The sequence below is a fragment of the Micromys minutus genome, assembly GCF_963924665.1.
Source record: "Micromys minutus genome assembly, chromosome: 16".
Classification (NCBI taxonomy): Eukaryota; Metazoa; Chordata; class Mammalia; order Rodentia; family Muridae; genus Micromys; species Micromys minutus.
Genome location: NC_137985.1, coordinates 17086498 through 17102432, shown reverse-complemented (window position 1 = coordinate 17102432; position 15935 = coordinate 17086498). Strand labels below are relative to the sequence as shown.

The 15935-nt window shown below is 47.4% G+C and overlaps 2 protein-coding genes across 2 annotated transcripts; both read left to right on the top strand.

Moving 5' to 3' along the window:
- The first annotated feature begins 305 nt into the window (after positions 1 to 305).
- Positions 306 to 5138, top strand: FDX2 (ferredoxin 2). The gene is made up of 5 exons (XM_080930272.1): positions 306 to 435; positions 506 to 560; positions 643 to 749; positions 4525 to 4612; positions 4729 to 5138. The coding sequence occupies exons 1-5, from the start codon at positions 318 to 320 to the stop codon at positions 4883 to 4885; spliced, it is 525 nt and encodes a 174-aa protein (XP_080786398.1). The 5' UTR covers positions 306 to 317; the 3' UTR covers positions 4886 to 5138.
- Positions 5139 to 5451: 313 nt separating this feature from the next.
- ZGLP1 (zinc finger GATA like protein 1) lies at positions 5452 to 10046 on the top strand (the record flags this gene model as incomplete). Its single annotated transcript, XM_080930271.1, has 5 exons — positions 5452 to 5686; positions 6249 to 6599; positions 9234 to 9313; positions 9638 to 9731; positions 9917 to 10046. The coding sequence occupies exons 1-5, from the start codon at positions 5547 to 5549 to the stop codon at positions 10044 to 10046; spliced, it is 795 nt and encodes a 264-aa protein (XP_080786397.1). The 5' UTR covers positions 5452 to 5546.
- Between the last annotated feature and the right edge of the window lie 5889 nt (positions 10047 to 15935).

The following is a 15935-nucleotide window of genomic DNA, read 5'->3' as shown; positions in this document are numbered from 1 at the left end:
ATAAGGGGATCCTGTCTATTAAAGGACTCTGAGGTTGTCCCAGTTGCTCTTGCAGAGAACGCAGTTTCGTTCCCAGTCCCCCACACTACCCTTTAGCTTTTCTGGGCTCCATATGGACCCATTTGGTGCTCATACATACATATAAGCAGAACACATACAATAAGGCCTAAGGTAAAAGATCACCCAGCCACGTGTCGAGGCCGGAAGTCCAGTTGGATCCCAGGACATTACCTCTGACCTCACGGCGTCTAGACGCTGCGATTGCAGTCGCTGCCGACACGCAGCGCTTACTCGGTCTTCCGGTCACGTGGCCTATCATGGCCGCCTCCATGGCCCGCGGCATGAGCGCCCGGGTCCTGCTACGGGCGGCCGGGGGATCTTGGGGATCCAGGGCCGGGCACGCGGCAGTAACATCTAGGACGTTCGGGACTACAGGTACATAGGGCTGTGCTGGGCCGTGGCGGGCAGTGAGGCCGCAGCCGGTCACCCACTCGTGTGTTTACAGGCAAGCGGCGTGCTGGCGAGGACGAGGCGGACAGCCAGGAGCTGCCCCGGGACGTGTGAGTGCCACGCCCTGCCCCGCCCTGCCACTCGGCCTCAGGCCGGTCTCCGGCTCAGCACCTGCACGCTGTTTGTCCCCAGGGTCAACGTGGTGTTCGTGGACCGCTCTGGCAAGCGGATCCCGGTGAAGGGCAGAGTCGGGGACAATGTTCTTCATCTGGCCCAGCGCCACGGGGTAGACCTGGAAGGTAGGTCATAGAAAACTAGGGAGACCCTTGGCTTTCTTTTTTATACCTTTTTGTATTTACGAGACGAGGTTTTGTATAGCTCAGGCTGGTCTCGAACTTAATTATGTATCGGTGGGTGGCCTTGAACTTCCGACCCTCCTGCTTCCACCTCCAGAGAGCTGGTAGGCACTACCACAATCCAATACTTTTATTTAGGTGGGGTATGGGTGGGTCAGTGCTCACTCTGAATCGGGCTGACCAGGAATTTAAGTCTGTAATCTCCAACCCATTACAGAGATCCTGCTGCCTCCACTTCCTGAGTCCTAAGACTGCTGGCATGTGCTACCCTATTACTGTCCAGATGGGGTGGGAAGAACCGAGATAATGAGATAGAGTTCGTGTTATTCAGGCTGTTCTGAAACCAGCTATGTAACCAGGCTAGTACAAACCCACTATAGTAGTGATCCCCCGTCTCCACCTCTGTAGATTAAGAGTCTCTGTGACTCACCCTTAGACCCACTGGCTGGTCATACTGCCTTGGCTTCCTCAGTTCTGGGAATGAAGGTTGTCTCCATTGTTTTGCCACCTTTGAATTAAAGCCAGTAAGATGGCAACAATGGCACCGGAAAGGTCACCGGCGCTAAAGACTGCAGATGCCCTGTGAGAAGACCTGTGTTCTCACCGCCTGCTCTGTGCCAGGCAATTCAGTCTTCTATGACAATAGCTCCTGGTACATCCCCTCACCTGGCCTCCATGGGCACTGCGTTTGCATGCACAATCCGCACAGAGACACATAGAAACACTTAAAAATTTTTCTCTAAAATAATACTAAAATAAAACTAGGTTTTGGGGCAGCCCTTACAGACCTTTTACTGCAGGCTTCTAGGGTCTGCACTGTCTTGGAGTTTGTGGAGGATGTGAACCCCTCCATTCTCTAGTCCAGTCACTGACTACCTTTTGGGAAGAGGTGGTATCCAGGCAGGATCTCTGTCTCTCCAGGGCTGGCATCACAGATGTGCAGCTCTGTCCCTCACTGCTCTCTGGCTGATCTTGAAGCATCAAAACTCATTCCTGTCTTAGGACATCTGTGCTTGGTCCAAAGTGGATTCCCAGCAGATCGATTGGCTCCTTCTCATCCTTCAGACTTGACAGTGTCCATGACTGTGTATTTAGTGGTCTCATAGAGCTTGGGTTTCATTTGCTCTCTGACACCTCTCCCACAGTGAGCCTTATTCACACCACCTGTGGCCTCCCAAGGCCCTCCGTGTAAGCAGGTCTAATATCAGTGTATATTGAGTGCCAATTCCTTGGGACAGCTTTAGCAATAGAGGAGGCAGTAATTCCACTTTGCAGAAAGGAGAGCTGTGCACCTTGTTGATGGTGCGCAGGGTCCAGAAGCAAGAACCACATGGCAAAACCTGATTCAGACATGAGGCTTTTAGGCCTCTCATGCTGCCTCTGTGTGAGTATTGCTTAGTGTTTTCCTTATCGTATTTATTTAGTGTGCATGTGTGTACCTCTGTAGAGATCAAAGGACAACTTGAGAGTTGGTTCATTCCTTCCATATTGTTTTCCTAGGGATTGAACTCACAATTCTGGGCTTGGCAGTAACCCCTTTACCCAATGAGTGCATTCTGTGCCAACCATTGACTTATAACAAGACCCAGTTTAGATTCATACCCATCCTGGATAACTTTGCAAGAGTCCCTGTCTAAAAAATTATGACAAATTATGAAAAATTTGCCCTTCCCCAAATGACGAGTCCTTGTGTGAATACTATTGACTGTGTGTACCAAAGTGACGGTCCTTTATAGATTATGCCCTAACAGGACTGTTAGGTTTTCATTGACAGACCATTTGGAAGGGACAGTGCTGGGTTAATGAAGTAGGAGGCCTGAGTAATCTAGAGCTGGCAGAGGTGGCTAGGCATGTGGGGTGCACACTTTTAGTTCCAGCACTTGGGAGGAGAGGCTGGTAGATGTCTGTAAGTTTGAGGCCAGCCTAGTGTTTACGGAGCAAGTTCCAGTGCAGCATACACAGTGAATCTTTCTCAAAACAAGCCCCAAACCAGTAAAAAACACTAGAGATGTTGGAGTGGATGGGTGGTTCTGTTCCCAAGTCTAGCAGGCACTGTACAGAACAGAATTTGTTACAGTTCAAAAGCAAACCGTCTATGTCTTTGGTGCCTCACCAGCTTTGCAAACGCCAAGCTGGTTTCTCTGAGCCTTTTGTTTTTTCTCTATAAAATGGGAATTCAGCATCACTCTCAATGGCTTGCTGTGAGGATGGACATATTTAATGCTTGGTAGAGAGGAGAATAGATCAATAGCCAACCCCAAGATAAAAAGGTGGCTATAGATTACTAAATAAAGAGAACAAGTAAGACCCAGCAGCTCAGGCCTATAGTCCTAGCAACTTGGGAAGCTGAACCAGGAGAGTGGACAGTTCCTTGCAAGGCTGGCATGGCGGTTCATTGGTTAAAGGGCACCAGGCCTGATGACCTGACTTCAATCCCAGAACTGACACACTCATGAGAAACAGCACTTCAAGTTGTCCTCCAACCTATCTGTGCACTGTGGTGTGCATGTTCCCACCCAGATTCACGCACACATAAATGTTTAAAAAGCTCTCAAGCACTGGGCATGCTGGCTCATGCCTTTAGTTCCAGCACTTGTGGGCAGAGGCTGGCAGATCTCTTAAGTGCAAAGCCATCTTGGTCTATGAGTGCATTCTAGGACAGGACAACCAGGAATTTATAGTAAGATCCACTCTTTAAAACAGTTTTCAAAAAGCAAAGCTGTTCCCAGACAAGCCTGGATAATTTACCAAGAATTTCTGTCTCAAAAATTACAAATTTGGAAGGATGATGAGACGCCTCAGTGGATAAAGGGGATAAAGGCACTAATTCCTCCCAGGTTAAGGTAGACTGAGGGCAGAGGCTCTAACTACATAGTGCCCTCTGACATCCACATGGATGCTCTAGCAAGCATATTCCACTCCCTGTGCTTGCTTACACAATAACAAAATGTGTTTAGAGAAGAGTTCTAAAGGACTGATGATGTAACTTAGTGCAGACCGCTTCTTTGTTCAAGACTCTAGAAGCAATCCCTAAATATCCTTTTAAAAAGTTACAGGGTGAAGCCAGTGATGATGAATCAAAAGCACACCTTTGATCTTAGCACTCTAGTGGCAGAGGCAGATGGGTCTCTGGGTTTGACACCAGAATAGTCTACACAGTGAGTTCCAGGACAGCCAGGGCTATAAGATAAAGAAACCCTGTCTTAGAAATCCTGATGGATGATGGATGGATAGATAAATGGAAGGTGGATGGATAGATGAATGATGGATGGATATAGATAGATACATAAATGAAAAATTTAAAAGCTACATGGTGATAAATGCTACAAAACAAGTGGAGAGTAAATTCAAGCAAACGGTTAAGTTGAAGCCTTGAATGAATGCAGCTAAGCAAAGTAGAGAACATTCTAGGCCTTGGGTACAGGAGTGCAAAGTCCTGGAGGTGGAAATGAAGTTAGTGTAGTGAGAGTCAGTGTGGGACGAGGCAAAATGGTTCACAATTGTCATCCTAGCACTTGGGAGGTTGAGGTAGGAGACTCAGTTCAAGGTCATCCTTGGCTACTTTGGGAATTTAAAACTAGTCTGGGCTACATCAGACTGTCTTAAACAAAAGCCTATAGACAACTTAGAAACAACTGGTTATGAGAAAGACATGGCTTTGGAGCTGAGGTGGAGGCTACTCCTCAGTAAAGCTGTGCTTTTCTCTTGCTGTTCCCAGGGGCCTGTGAAGCATCCCTGGCATGTTCCACCTGCCATGTGTATGTGAGTGAGGCCTACCTGGATCTTCTGCCTCCTCCTGAGGAGAGGTGAGTGGGCAGCCCCCAGCTGGACTGCCAGCATCTGCCTCCCTGTGCCCAGGGCTCTTCTATCCACTTCCAACTGCCTCAGGTTGCCCCGGCCCTGACCCTGTCCTTTGTCTCAGGGAGGAGGACATGTTGGACATGGCTCCACTGCTCCAGGAGAACTCGAGACTGGGCTGCCAGATCGTGCTGACCCCTGAGCTGGAAGGAGTCGAGTTTGCTCTTCCCAAGATCACCAGAAACTTCTATGTGGATGGCCACATCCCCAAGCCCCACTGACAAGAGCCCACAAGACTGACCAGGGCCATGGAACTGAAAAGAAAACCCATGCTTCCTACCCCAAAGCGTGGACTGCCTAGCAAAGAAAAAGTTGGACCCACAGTGTGAGACCAGAGCTGCCACTGGGGACAGCCAGTGTCTGAGCCCTGAGGGGGATGGGTCCTCCATCTTGGGTATGTCAGTTCACCAAGGAGAATCGAACTATAAATTAAGGATGGACTCAAATCAGAGCTGCAATAAAAAGTCACACACATCTCCGACATGTTTTGTGTCCTTGTGGGGGGTGCGGGTCTGTCCAGCTCTGAATGCCCGCACCCTTGTGACAGCGCCCGGAACACCCTTCTTCCTGGGGATGCCCATGCGTGGCCAGGCCCCGCCCCGGCCGCAGAGAAGGGATCCACAGCGCCCTTTGACCTTCAAGGCTCTGCTGTGTGATAGAAGGGCTTCCTGATCATGAGCCGCGCAGCTGAGGCTCCTGGCAGCCACAGCAAAAAGTGCTCCCAGATGCAAACAGCGCCCCCACGTGACCTGCGCCGCCCGGCTCCGCCCAGGTGGCGCCCATCGTCATCACCCTCGCCTCCCTCATCCTCGGGTTTATCCCTGGGGGAGGGGGTTGAGAGGGGCGGGGCAGAGAGATTCCACAGCTGGGCCCACTGTGGGCATGGAGGCGGCACAAGCTCGAGACTTGAGGCGCCCGCAGGAACTTCTGGCGCCACCTTGTCTGGACACCGAGTCACTCCGGAAGAGTCGACCCCCCGCGCTGGAGCCTGAAGCCCTGAGATGCCTCACTCCCAATGGCAGGTGCGTGGTGCGAGACTCTTCCACCGCCCATCCCAGCTAATACCTCACCAGGCTTGGAGATGGAGGGGTCACGATCCCGGCTTCTGAGCCTTCCCCTGTTAGTTACGGGAACGTAACAAGTTTCAGCCCCTACGTACTGAGAGGGACTGGTGATTTCCATCCCACCCACCCTGCCGTATGGCCCAAGGAAGTACCACTGAGGGATCATCCGTGGGGTGATGAGGGTAACCTACTAAAAATCAACAGTCCATGGGGGGTGATTGGCTAATGGCTGCTACAGACGGCAGCCTGACTTGCGCGGATTGCCTAGGGTGGGACTCTGCTTTGTTGGTGGTGGGGTTTGGCTGATGGAGAGCCAATCGCCAGCCACAGGGGAATCGGTGTCGGCTAACAATTATTTTGCAACTTTTAAACCTAAAAACCCAAGAATGTGGCCCCAGGTGGAGCACAGGGTTACCAAAGAAGAGACACCAACGGGAGTGAAGCCCCACACCCCTCCTTACCTATCAAATCCAAGCCCCCAGGAAAGGGGTGGCCACGCCTTACTGCTTCGTTTCCCCAGGTCTCTGTGGCCTGCATGCCAGGCCTCCGTCAGCACGGCACTGCCTTTCCTCCAAGACAAAGAGAAGGGGCTGCCAGGTTCCCCTTCGCCGGCCACCCAGGTCCTGGGGTCGTGTTGGGAGCTGATGGTCATAGGGATGTCAGACCACCTAAGTATGGCCAGGAATCCCAAGAGCACACAGTCCCCTAACCTGGAAACTCCCAGTGCTACTTCTGCCTCACTCCAGAGAAGACCACGGAAGCAGCTGAACCCCCGAATGGGCATTGAGAAGGTGGACCCCAGGTTCAAGGGTGTAACTCTGGAGTTCCAGATCCAGCCGGATTCTAGCCTCCAGATTGTACCCACCTACAGGTAGGGACTCACAGCCATGACAGTGTTTGCCTATGCGTTATGACAGTACACTCGGGCCAGGGCTGGTAGTAGACGCCTGTCATCCAAACTACTTGGGAGACTGAGGAGAGAGATGGAAAGTTCAAAGCCAGCCTGCACTGCACAGTGAGTTCAAGGCCAGCTTGTGCAACTTACTGAGACTGTCTCAAGACAGCAAAATGGCTAGGAGCCTGGAGTGAGAGAGCGGAAGCACATTCAAAACTAGCTTGACTAAATAGTTATCCCCTACTCAACAACAAAAAAAAAAACCACCTCAGGCCTGGAGAGGTGGCTCAGTAACTGAGAGTGCATACTTCTGGGCTGGAGAGATGACTCCGTGGTTAAGAGTACTGGTTGTGCTTCCAAACAACCAAGGTTTAATTCCCAGCATCCGCGTGGCAGCTCACAACTGTTACTCCAGTTCCATGTTTTCTGACACCCTCACACACATAAACATGCAGACAGAACCCAGTGAACATGAAAAATTTTAATTAAAAAAAAATTTTTTTTTAAAAAGCACTTCTCTTTCATAGATAGTGGACCTCGGTTCTGTTCCTAATGCCCTCTTTACAATTCATGCCTGCCTGCAACCCCTGTTCTCTCTAGAGAACCCTGTCTCCCTGGGTTCCTGCACACATTCAGTCCAAATAAACTCATGCAAGCAGGCAAACGTAACATAAATAAATACAAATAATTTCTAAAATAACCTGGAGTCCCAGCACTGGGGGGGGGGGGGAGGCAAATCTCTAAATTTGAGGCCATCAAAACCAAAATAATATAATAATCATTACAAACAAAAGCCTACCCCAAATCCAAAAGCTCAGGACGATGAAGTTGGAGGAACTTGAGTTTGAAGCCGGCTAACCTGGGCTGAAGGTCTGTCTCAAAATTACATAGATAGGTGAGGTGGCTCAGTGGGTAAGGTGCTTACAGCTAAGCCAGATACCCTGAGCTCCATCCACAGGACCGAGGTAGTGGAAGGACAGAAAAGTTGTCTTGTGCCCCCCACTCACAACACACTGATGAACACTGGTACACAGATACTCACATTCACATAAATGCTATGAAGACTTTAAACACTTTTGTTTGTGTTTGCTCAGAGCACATCCTCATGCAAACATTTTATTTATTTAAACTTCTTTGGGAAAGATTTTCTCTGTGTAGCCCTGGTGGTCCTAGAACTCACTCTGTAGACCAGGCTGGCCTTGAACTCAGAGATGCGCCAGCCTCTGCCTCCCAAGTGCTAGAATGAAAGGCATGTGCCACCACTACTCAGCCAAATATTTTATTATTATTATATTTATTTATTTGTTAAGCATATGCACACATGCACACACACACATCTAGGAGTGTAGGTCAGACAACAACTTACAGTTCTCTCCTTCCATCATGTGAGTTCCAAAGATCAACCTGAGGTTATCAGGATTATGAGTCTTGGCAGTACCTTTACCTACTTAGCTACTACAAAGGCTCTGATTGGGATTCTCATAATATTATTCTTTTTGTTCCAAACAAACAGGATTTTATGTAGCCCAGACTGGCCTTGAACTTTTTTTTTTAAGATTTATTTATTTACTTCTTATAAGTACACTGTCGCTGTCTTAAGACACACCAGAAGAGAGCACCAGATCTCATTACAGATGGTTGTGAGCTACCACATGGTTGCTGGGATTTGAACTCAGGACCTCTGGAAGAGCAGTCAGTGCTCTTAACCACTGAGCCATCTCTCCAGCCCAGCCTTGAACTTTTAATGGTGCTGCCTCCACCTCCCTAGCTCCCTCATGCTGGGTTATCTGTGTGAGCCACCACATCCACCTTTTTTTTTTTTTTTTTTCTTTTTGAGGCAAGGTCTCATGTAGATTAGGCTAGCCTAGAATTTCACCATACTGTATCCTCAGCCTCTTGAGACTGGAATTGCAGAAATGTCATATACCCAACTAAATACAATACTGATTATCTCATTGTTACTAGTTACAAGGTACAAAGCCTTGAGGTACATACCTCATGAAGGGTGCCTGTTAACCTTGATGATGTATTTGGGCTGTGCCTCAGTGAGCAGAACTCTTGCATAGCATTCCAAAGGCCCGGGGTTCTAGCCCCAGCTCTGCATAAGTCACCGGGCAGTGGCACAGAGACCAAACCTGTAATCAGTATTCTTCAGATGGAACAGAAACTCTGGGCCAATAGGGAGTTCAAGCCAGGCTGGGCTCCATGAGGTCCTGCTGTTTCCAACCACCTATGATGCCACACACCTGCAGTCCCAGCACTCAGGAGGCTGAGAAAGTTCCAGGCCAGCTTTGCCTGTAGAAACCCTGTCTCAACAGCAAGAAAAACAGGAAACACTGCAGGCCTGTAGTCCTAAACACACTAGAGGCTAAGACCTTGTCTCAAAACAAGAAGTAAAAAAAGAATTTAATAATTTTTATTTTTCCCGTGACAAATTTATTCTCTTGAAATTTAATATATCTATAAATTCTTTGATTTTTAAAAAAGGTAGAGAGAAGGCTGGAACCAGCTGAGTGGTGATATTTGCTTGGGCATGTGAGGACCTGGGAAGTGTCGTTTTGGGGACCACCTTACAGGCCCCCCAGTGCTACATCTTGTCCTTTTTTGCAGCTTACCTGGCAGAAGTTCACAAAAGCTCCCTGCAAGCCCTTCCAAGGCCCTTGCCAGCCCAGGAAACACTGAGGCCCTGGGTGAGGCTCCCATTTTCACATCCTCTCCTTGTCCCTCCTTCATCCCAGTTCCTCATTTAGACCTGCTCAGAGGAGCCCCCCTCTAGGACTGAGTCACCCCACCCCCAGCTTCCTCCTAACTGGAGCCTTACCACCTGACTCACCATCTGTCTTGGTTCCTAGCTCTCCCTCTGCCTTCTATCTGACAACACCCAGAGCTACCAGAGCCTTAACAGAATCCCCCACCCCCTTACCCCCACTGCTACCAAATTCTCAGCCCTACACAGGCCTCTGGAATTGACTTCTGGCCTTTGACCCTGTGCCTTTTGACTTCTGACCCTCCAGGGCCCAGACGGTGTGCTTCTTGTAGGACCCAAAAGACTCCACTCTGGAGAGATGCTGAAGACGGGACCCCGCTCTGCAATGCCTGTGGCATCAGGTCCTCAACCTGGAGATGTTGGGGGTGGGGCAGTCAATCTGGGCTCAGCTGGTGTGGGAAGTGGGAACTAAGGAAAGAAAAATAGCCACCTTTTGAGGAAAATAGTTTCCCTTGGTGGTTTCTTGTTTCCCACTGCATCCTAAATGGTGGTTTCTCATACCCTACTCCCTCATTCCCACCTCTAGGTACAAGAAATATGGTACCCGTTGTTCCAGTTGCTGGCTGGTCCCAAGGAAAAGCATCCAGCCCAAAAGGCTATGTGGCAGGTGTGGGGTGTCCCAGGACCCCCATCTAGGCCCAACTCAGGAACTGTAAGCTCTTCTTTATTTAGCCAAGTCAGTTTTGTCTTCGTTTCTGTAGGGGAACGAGGGCTAGAGCACTTTGGAGGCTGGCAGGGATCCGAGTGCAAGAGTCAGGCCTCAGGCCCAGTCCCAACTGTGGGGGTCACCCACTTCCTCTTCTTCACTCAGTCCTGGATGAACCCCAAATAAAAGAAAATCATTTCAGAAATGGTTATTTTTTATTATGTTTTACTTTAGAGCTTCTTTTACATGTATTTGTGTGTGTTCATGGTGTGGTTTCAGGAAACGGAGAATAGCTTTCAGGAGTTGGTCCAAAGCCATGTGGATTTCAGGAAGTGGACTCAGGTCATCAGATTTGGCTACCAACATCGTTACCTGTGGAGCGATACAACCCGCCTGAGGCAGTGGTCATTGTTGCTGCTAACACTGTGCTGGCATTGGGCAGCCTGTGTATCTCAGCATGCTTCCCCCAGCCTGGGAGCATCAGGGGTGTTTCCACTTCTGGGCGGTAAAGACATGATTTATATACAGTTGGTGTATACTGTAGCACAGAATGAGCGACATTTTAAAGGGGGAAGAGGGCAGCTGGGGAAAGATAGCTCCCTAAAGAGCATTGGCTGCTCTTCCAGCAGCTGTGTGATTGGTTCCTAGCATCTGCTTGACAGCTCACAACTATCACTATCGGAAGTTCTGAGGATCAGAGACCCTCTGCTTTCTCAGGACACCATTGTACACATGGTACACACATATCAGTACAGGCAGAGTACCCAGATACACACACATCCAAAAAAGGCTTATCTTTAAAAAAAAAAAAAAAAAAAAAAAACTTTTTAAAAGATGAGCCATTTAGGGCTGGAGAGATGGCTCAGTGGTTAAGAGCACTGCTCTTCCAGAGGTCCTGAGTTCAAACCTCGGTAACCACTTGGTGGCTCACAATCATCTGTAATGGAATGTTTCCACCTTGGAGGAAACTCTGTGGCAGTACTCTACCCCTTCCTCTTACATTTTTTCTGCCACTTCTTCCAAAATGGTCACAGAGCCTTGGTGGGGTGACTGTGGATGTTACATGTAGATCACAGAGCCTTGGCGGGGTGACTGTGGATGTTACATGTAGATCACAGAGCCTTGGCGGGGTGACTGTGGATGTTACATGTAGCTATGAAAGAGGCCACTTTGCCAGAGCAACAGCCACCTGTTCTCAGGAGCCCACCAGGCATGACTTGACTGATGACAAGTGTGTGTAAAAACAAATGTTTAGAAGGCAGTTTGGGGGCTGGAGAGATGGCTCAGACTTAGAGCACTGACTGCTCATCCAGAGGTCCTGAGTTCAATTCCCAGCAACCACTTGGTGGCTCACAACCATCTGTAATGGGATCTGATGCCCTCTTCTGGTGTGTCTGAAGACACCTACAGTGTACTCATATAAATAAAATAAATAAATCTTAAAAAAAAAATTAAAAAAAAAAAGGCAGCTTGACAGGCACATCACATTTATCCAGTACAACCGTACAAGTTGTTTTTCCATGAGGATCTATTACTACAGTTTGTCCTGGCTTACAGTACTAAATTCGAGCTCCCTCTTGTGGAGTGGGCTTTAAATCCAGCTGGAAGGCTATTGGTCTCACCTATGACAGCTAAGCCACTAGTGCACAGGCAGGCACATCCTGCCTGGCATGTTGGTGTTTAGACACAGGATCCATAGCCACGCAGGAATGGTGAGAGCAGTTCTCCACTAGCAGCCTTCATGGGCCCCTCTGAGAATACAAAAGCCAGGCAGCAGTGGGGTAGTTTCCAGTTCAGTCCCAGCTTAATCTCTCTGTGCCCTACAGTCAAAGCGTGTAGGCTCTCACTGTCTAGTTCCGCCATACAACAGCAGAGCAAGAGCTTGTATAGTCCGTGAGGCCTTAGAGACTGGCCAACAACTCACAGGTACAAGGTGTAGGGTAAAGATGTGAGCTCACTTTCGAGTTTCAAAACCCATCAAACCCTCCACCGATCCCTGAGCTCCCTTGGGAAGCCTTTGCCTTCAGATCTATTAACATTGTCACTGTGACTTTCTCTTTTGCCACTTTCAAGCCTGGATCTTCTCCCTTTCCTGGCAATGCTCATCCTATTGGGGCTAAGGGGCTCTCCAACTGTGATACAGTATCCTGGGGGGGTCATTTTAGCTAGAGACTAATTTATAACTTGCCTCCTGGCAAGTCTCTAATATATATATATATGTAATATATATTACATATATATATATATATATATATATATATATTAGAGACTTGCCAGGAGGCAAGTTATAATAATATATATGTATGTGTGTGTATATATATATATATATATATACTTCTCTATATATGTGTATATATCTAAAATTATATACGGTTGTGAGGTAGTTATGAAAGACCCCCGGATTGGGGAAGCCCCTCACTCTAGTACCGGGAGAACGCGAACCCAAGAACTCACAGAGATCCAATCTTGCTGCAATCAGGCAAGAGGTTTATTTAAGAGGGTGGGGGGAAAGCCAGAGCTCTGGGGACGACACATATCTCACGCAGGAGATAGAGGAGTCAACCCCGAACTCAATTAGAGGGGCATATCTATAGGGAAAATTACATAAGCAGTTAGCAACAGGCACATAACAATTTTATTGGTTCATTCAAATTGGCACACTCTGTCTGCTTTTGGATATGATTCAACTCCAGACCACTGTGTTTTGGGGCACACTGACCTTCATACTAGTTTTTCTCAGGACTGCAGAGTCAGATCTTATCCAGACTAGGTGGTCTGCAGGTTTTTGTTCTCAGCCTTGAGACATACTTGTCCTCAAGGCAGGGTCAGTGGGGCCAACTTGAAATTTTAACTCTTTCAGTTACCTTGTACCTAGTTGTTTCTCTGCAACTTTCCAAATCTGCAAAACACTCAGAGCTTAGCTCTATGTTATTTGTATAACATTTTTTTTCTGGAGAATGAACATGAAACTGGATTAGGCTGCATTTGTTGATATAGATCTTTGGAGTGGAGGACTTGGGTTTGATTTGGAAGCTCAGGTTTTTTTTTTTTTTTTTTTTTTTTTTTTTTTTTTTTTTTTTTAAGTGTCAAAGTCCGTTTAAAGGGTTAGCTGAAGCATTTGTCAGAAGATTGCCTACTGAAAAGGAGCTGGAGATGCCTCACATCCCTTGTTTACAGTTGATGAAGGGATTTTAAGGCTCAGAGAAATTGCAATGCTATTGAGGGTACACTGTGTAAAACCTAATCCTCCACAATGGAAAGTCTCGGAATACATGGCCTTCGCTAGTCCTATAAGATGCAAATTGGTGAGAGGGGCACCAGACCCTGAGAAGAGCTTTTCTGTTGCTCTTTTCCTTGCTCCAGACCTCAGGCTTAGAGATGCTGCCACTCAGCTGAATGAATTCAATGCAATGGGCTCACTTGGCCCACAAGGTAAGAGCCAGGTAAGAGCACTAAGTCACCAAAGACAAGGTGACTAGTTATCATACTGGGCAGCGGAGACAAAGCAGTGCCAATAATAGCCCAACCTGTAACGGGCGTCACTTGTAAAGTGAACTTTATGGCGGCTACTTTCTATTTCAAGCCTAGAATCACTGTGATCTAAGTTGAAGGATAAATTACTGCTGTGAGCATTTTGTCTAAGCTCCACCCTACGGTTACCTGGCAACAGCCAGGTATGCCTGACTTACTATAAAAAAGGCTGCTTGCCCCCTCCCCTCTCTCTATCTTGCTCTTACACTATCCTTCTTGTTCCCTTCTGTCCCCTCGCCCCTTCCCCCCATCCTCTCCCCCCCCCAATCTCTCTCCATGTGCTCCTGGCTGGCCTCTACTCCTCTACTCTCATTCTCTTCCTCTCTCTGCCTCTACTACCTTCTCAACTCCCCTCCCCATTCCCTGAATAAACTCTATTCTATACTATACAGTCCTGTGGCTGGTCCCTCTGAAGGAAGGGATGCCTCAGCATGGGTCCACCAAGGCACCCCCTTCCCACACATTCACCAAAATATATTCCCTCTCTCTTTATATGAACACATTTGGTACTGTGACTCGAATTTAGAAACTCCGAAGGTTCAAATCCCCTCACCCCCTGCCCCAGGACCACATGGAGAGCCAACACTCACTAGCCCAAACTTTGGAGAACTGGTAAGCCCCTATCCCCACTAGTCAGAGTAAATATACCCTGGACAGCAAGGAAACAAGGAAGCAGCCAATTCTCCTAAGATTGGACTAACAATTACACCTGGCCCTCTCACCACCAAGAAAGAAGGACATTTAGTGGGTCTATTTGGATTTAGGAGACAGCACATTCCTCACTTGAGTGTGTTACTCTGACCCATATAACCTAGTGACCAGGAAAGCTGCTAGCTTTGTATGGGGCCTGGAGCAGAAGAAGGCTCTTCAGTAGGTCCAGGCTGCTATGTGGGCTGCTCTACCACTTGGGCCATGTGATCCAGCAGACCCAATGGTACTTGAGGGGTCAACAGCAGATAGGAATGCTGTTGGAACCTTTCACAAGCCCCTGTAGGAGAATCATAGAAGAGACTTGGGATTTTGGAGCAAGGCTATACTGTCACCTGCAGACAACTATTTTTCCTTTGAGAAACAGCTCTTGGCCAGCTATTAGGCCTTAGTGGAACTGGACACTTGACAATGGGCCACCAAATTACCATGAGACTGTGACCTGAGCAAAATCATCATGAGCTGGGTGTTATCTAATCCTCCAAGTCATAAAGTAGGACATGCAGCAGCAGTATATTATCCAATGGAACTTATATATATATATATATATATATATATATATATATATATATATATATATATATATCCAAGCAGGTCCTGGAGGCACATACAAGTTACATGGTACTGTGCAAACACCTATGGTTTTTACTCTTATCACAGTGCTGTTTGCTGACAAGTATGCCTCATGAGGTATGCCCTCTGATCCATTAACCAAGAGAAGACTAGGACCTGATTTAGTGACGGTCCTCCATGCTATATAAGCACCACCTTAGAAGTGAACAGCTTCAGCATTACAACCCCTTTCTAGGACAACACTTAAAGACACCAGCAAAAGGAAATCTTCACAGTGGGTAGAACTTCAGTCAGCACCATGGTCATACATTGTTAGGAAGAAGTGGCCAGAGTGCTGTTGTTCTCTGATTCACGGGCTGCAGAGAATGGAGTGGCTAAATGTTCAGGGACTTGGAAAGAGCAGGATTGAAAAATTGACAAAAAAGACATCTGGGGAAGGAGTATGTGGAGAGATCTCTCCGAATGGGCAAAAAGATGTAAAAATGTTACACGGGAGCATTTGTGAAGGAAAAATATATTAATTTTAAAAATGTTCTTCAAAGGATGTTGCCACGTATTCTAATTCTATTCTAAATGTACATTGTTTCCGTAGCTGTACAAGGGATCCTGCCTCATATTAGATGTAGCTATGATGTGGTTATTGTTTGCATTTGGAAATTAAGCATGACATGAGGAAATATGCTTGTCAAATTGACAAGGGATGGATTTGTGATGGCAATTCTTTGTCAACTTGACTACATCTGGAATTAACTAAAATCTAAATGACTGGGCATACCAGTGAGGGATTTTTTTTTAATTAAATCTTTTGAAGTAGGAAGACCCACTTTTTAAAAACAAATTATTGTTTTTTGGAAGATAATTTTGTAATTTATATTTATGTACAGAAAACCTAGTGTACATTTAACCCAGTTTAGTGGCGAGTTCTTAAGCCTTTGCCTTTCCCAGCTTGGCAATGTGAGCCACAGACCTAGGACTCAGAACGTTGCCTCCCCAGTGGCGGTTCTTGTCATATCTGTCAGAATAACTGGTTCTAATAGCTTCCACCATCTTAGCCAGAGCACCCTTGTCTTCTGAGTTAACCTGTGTT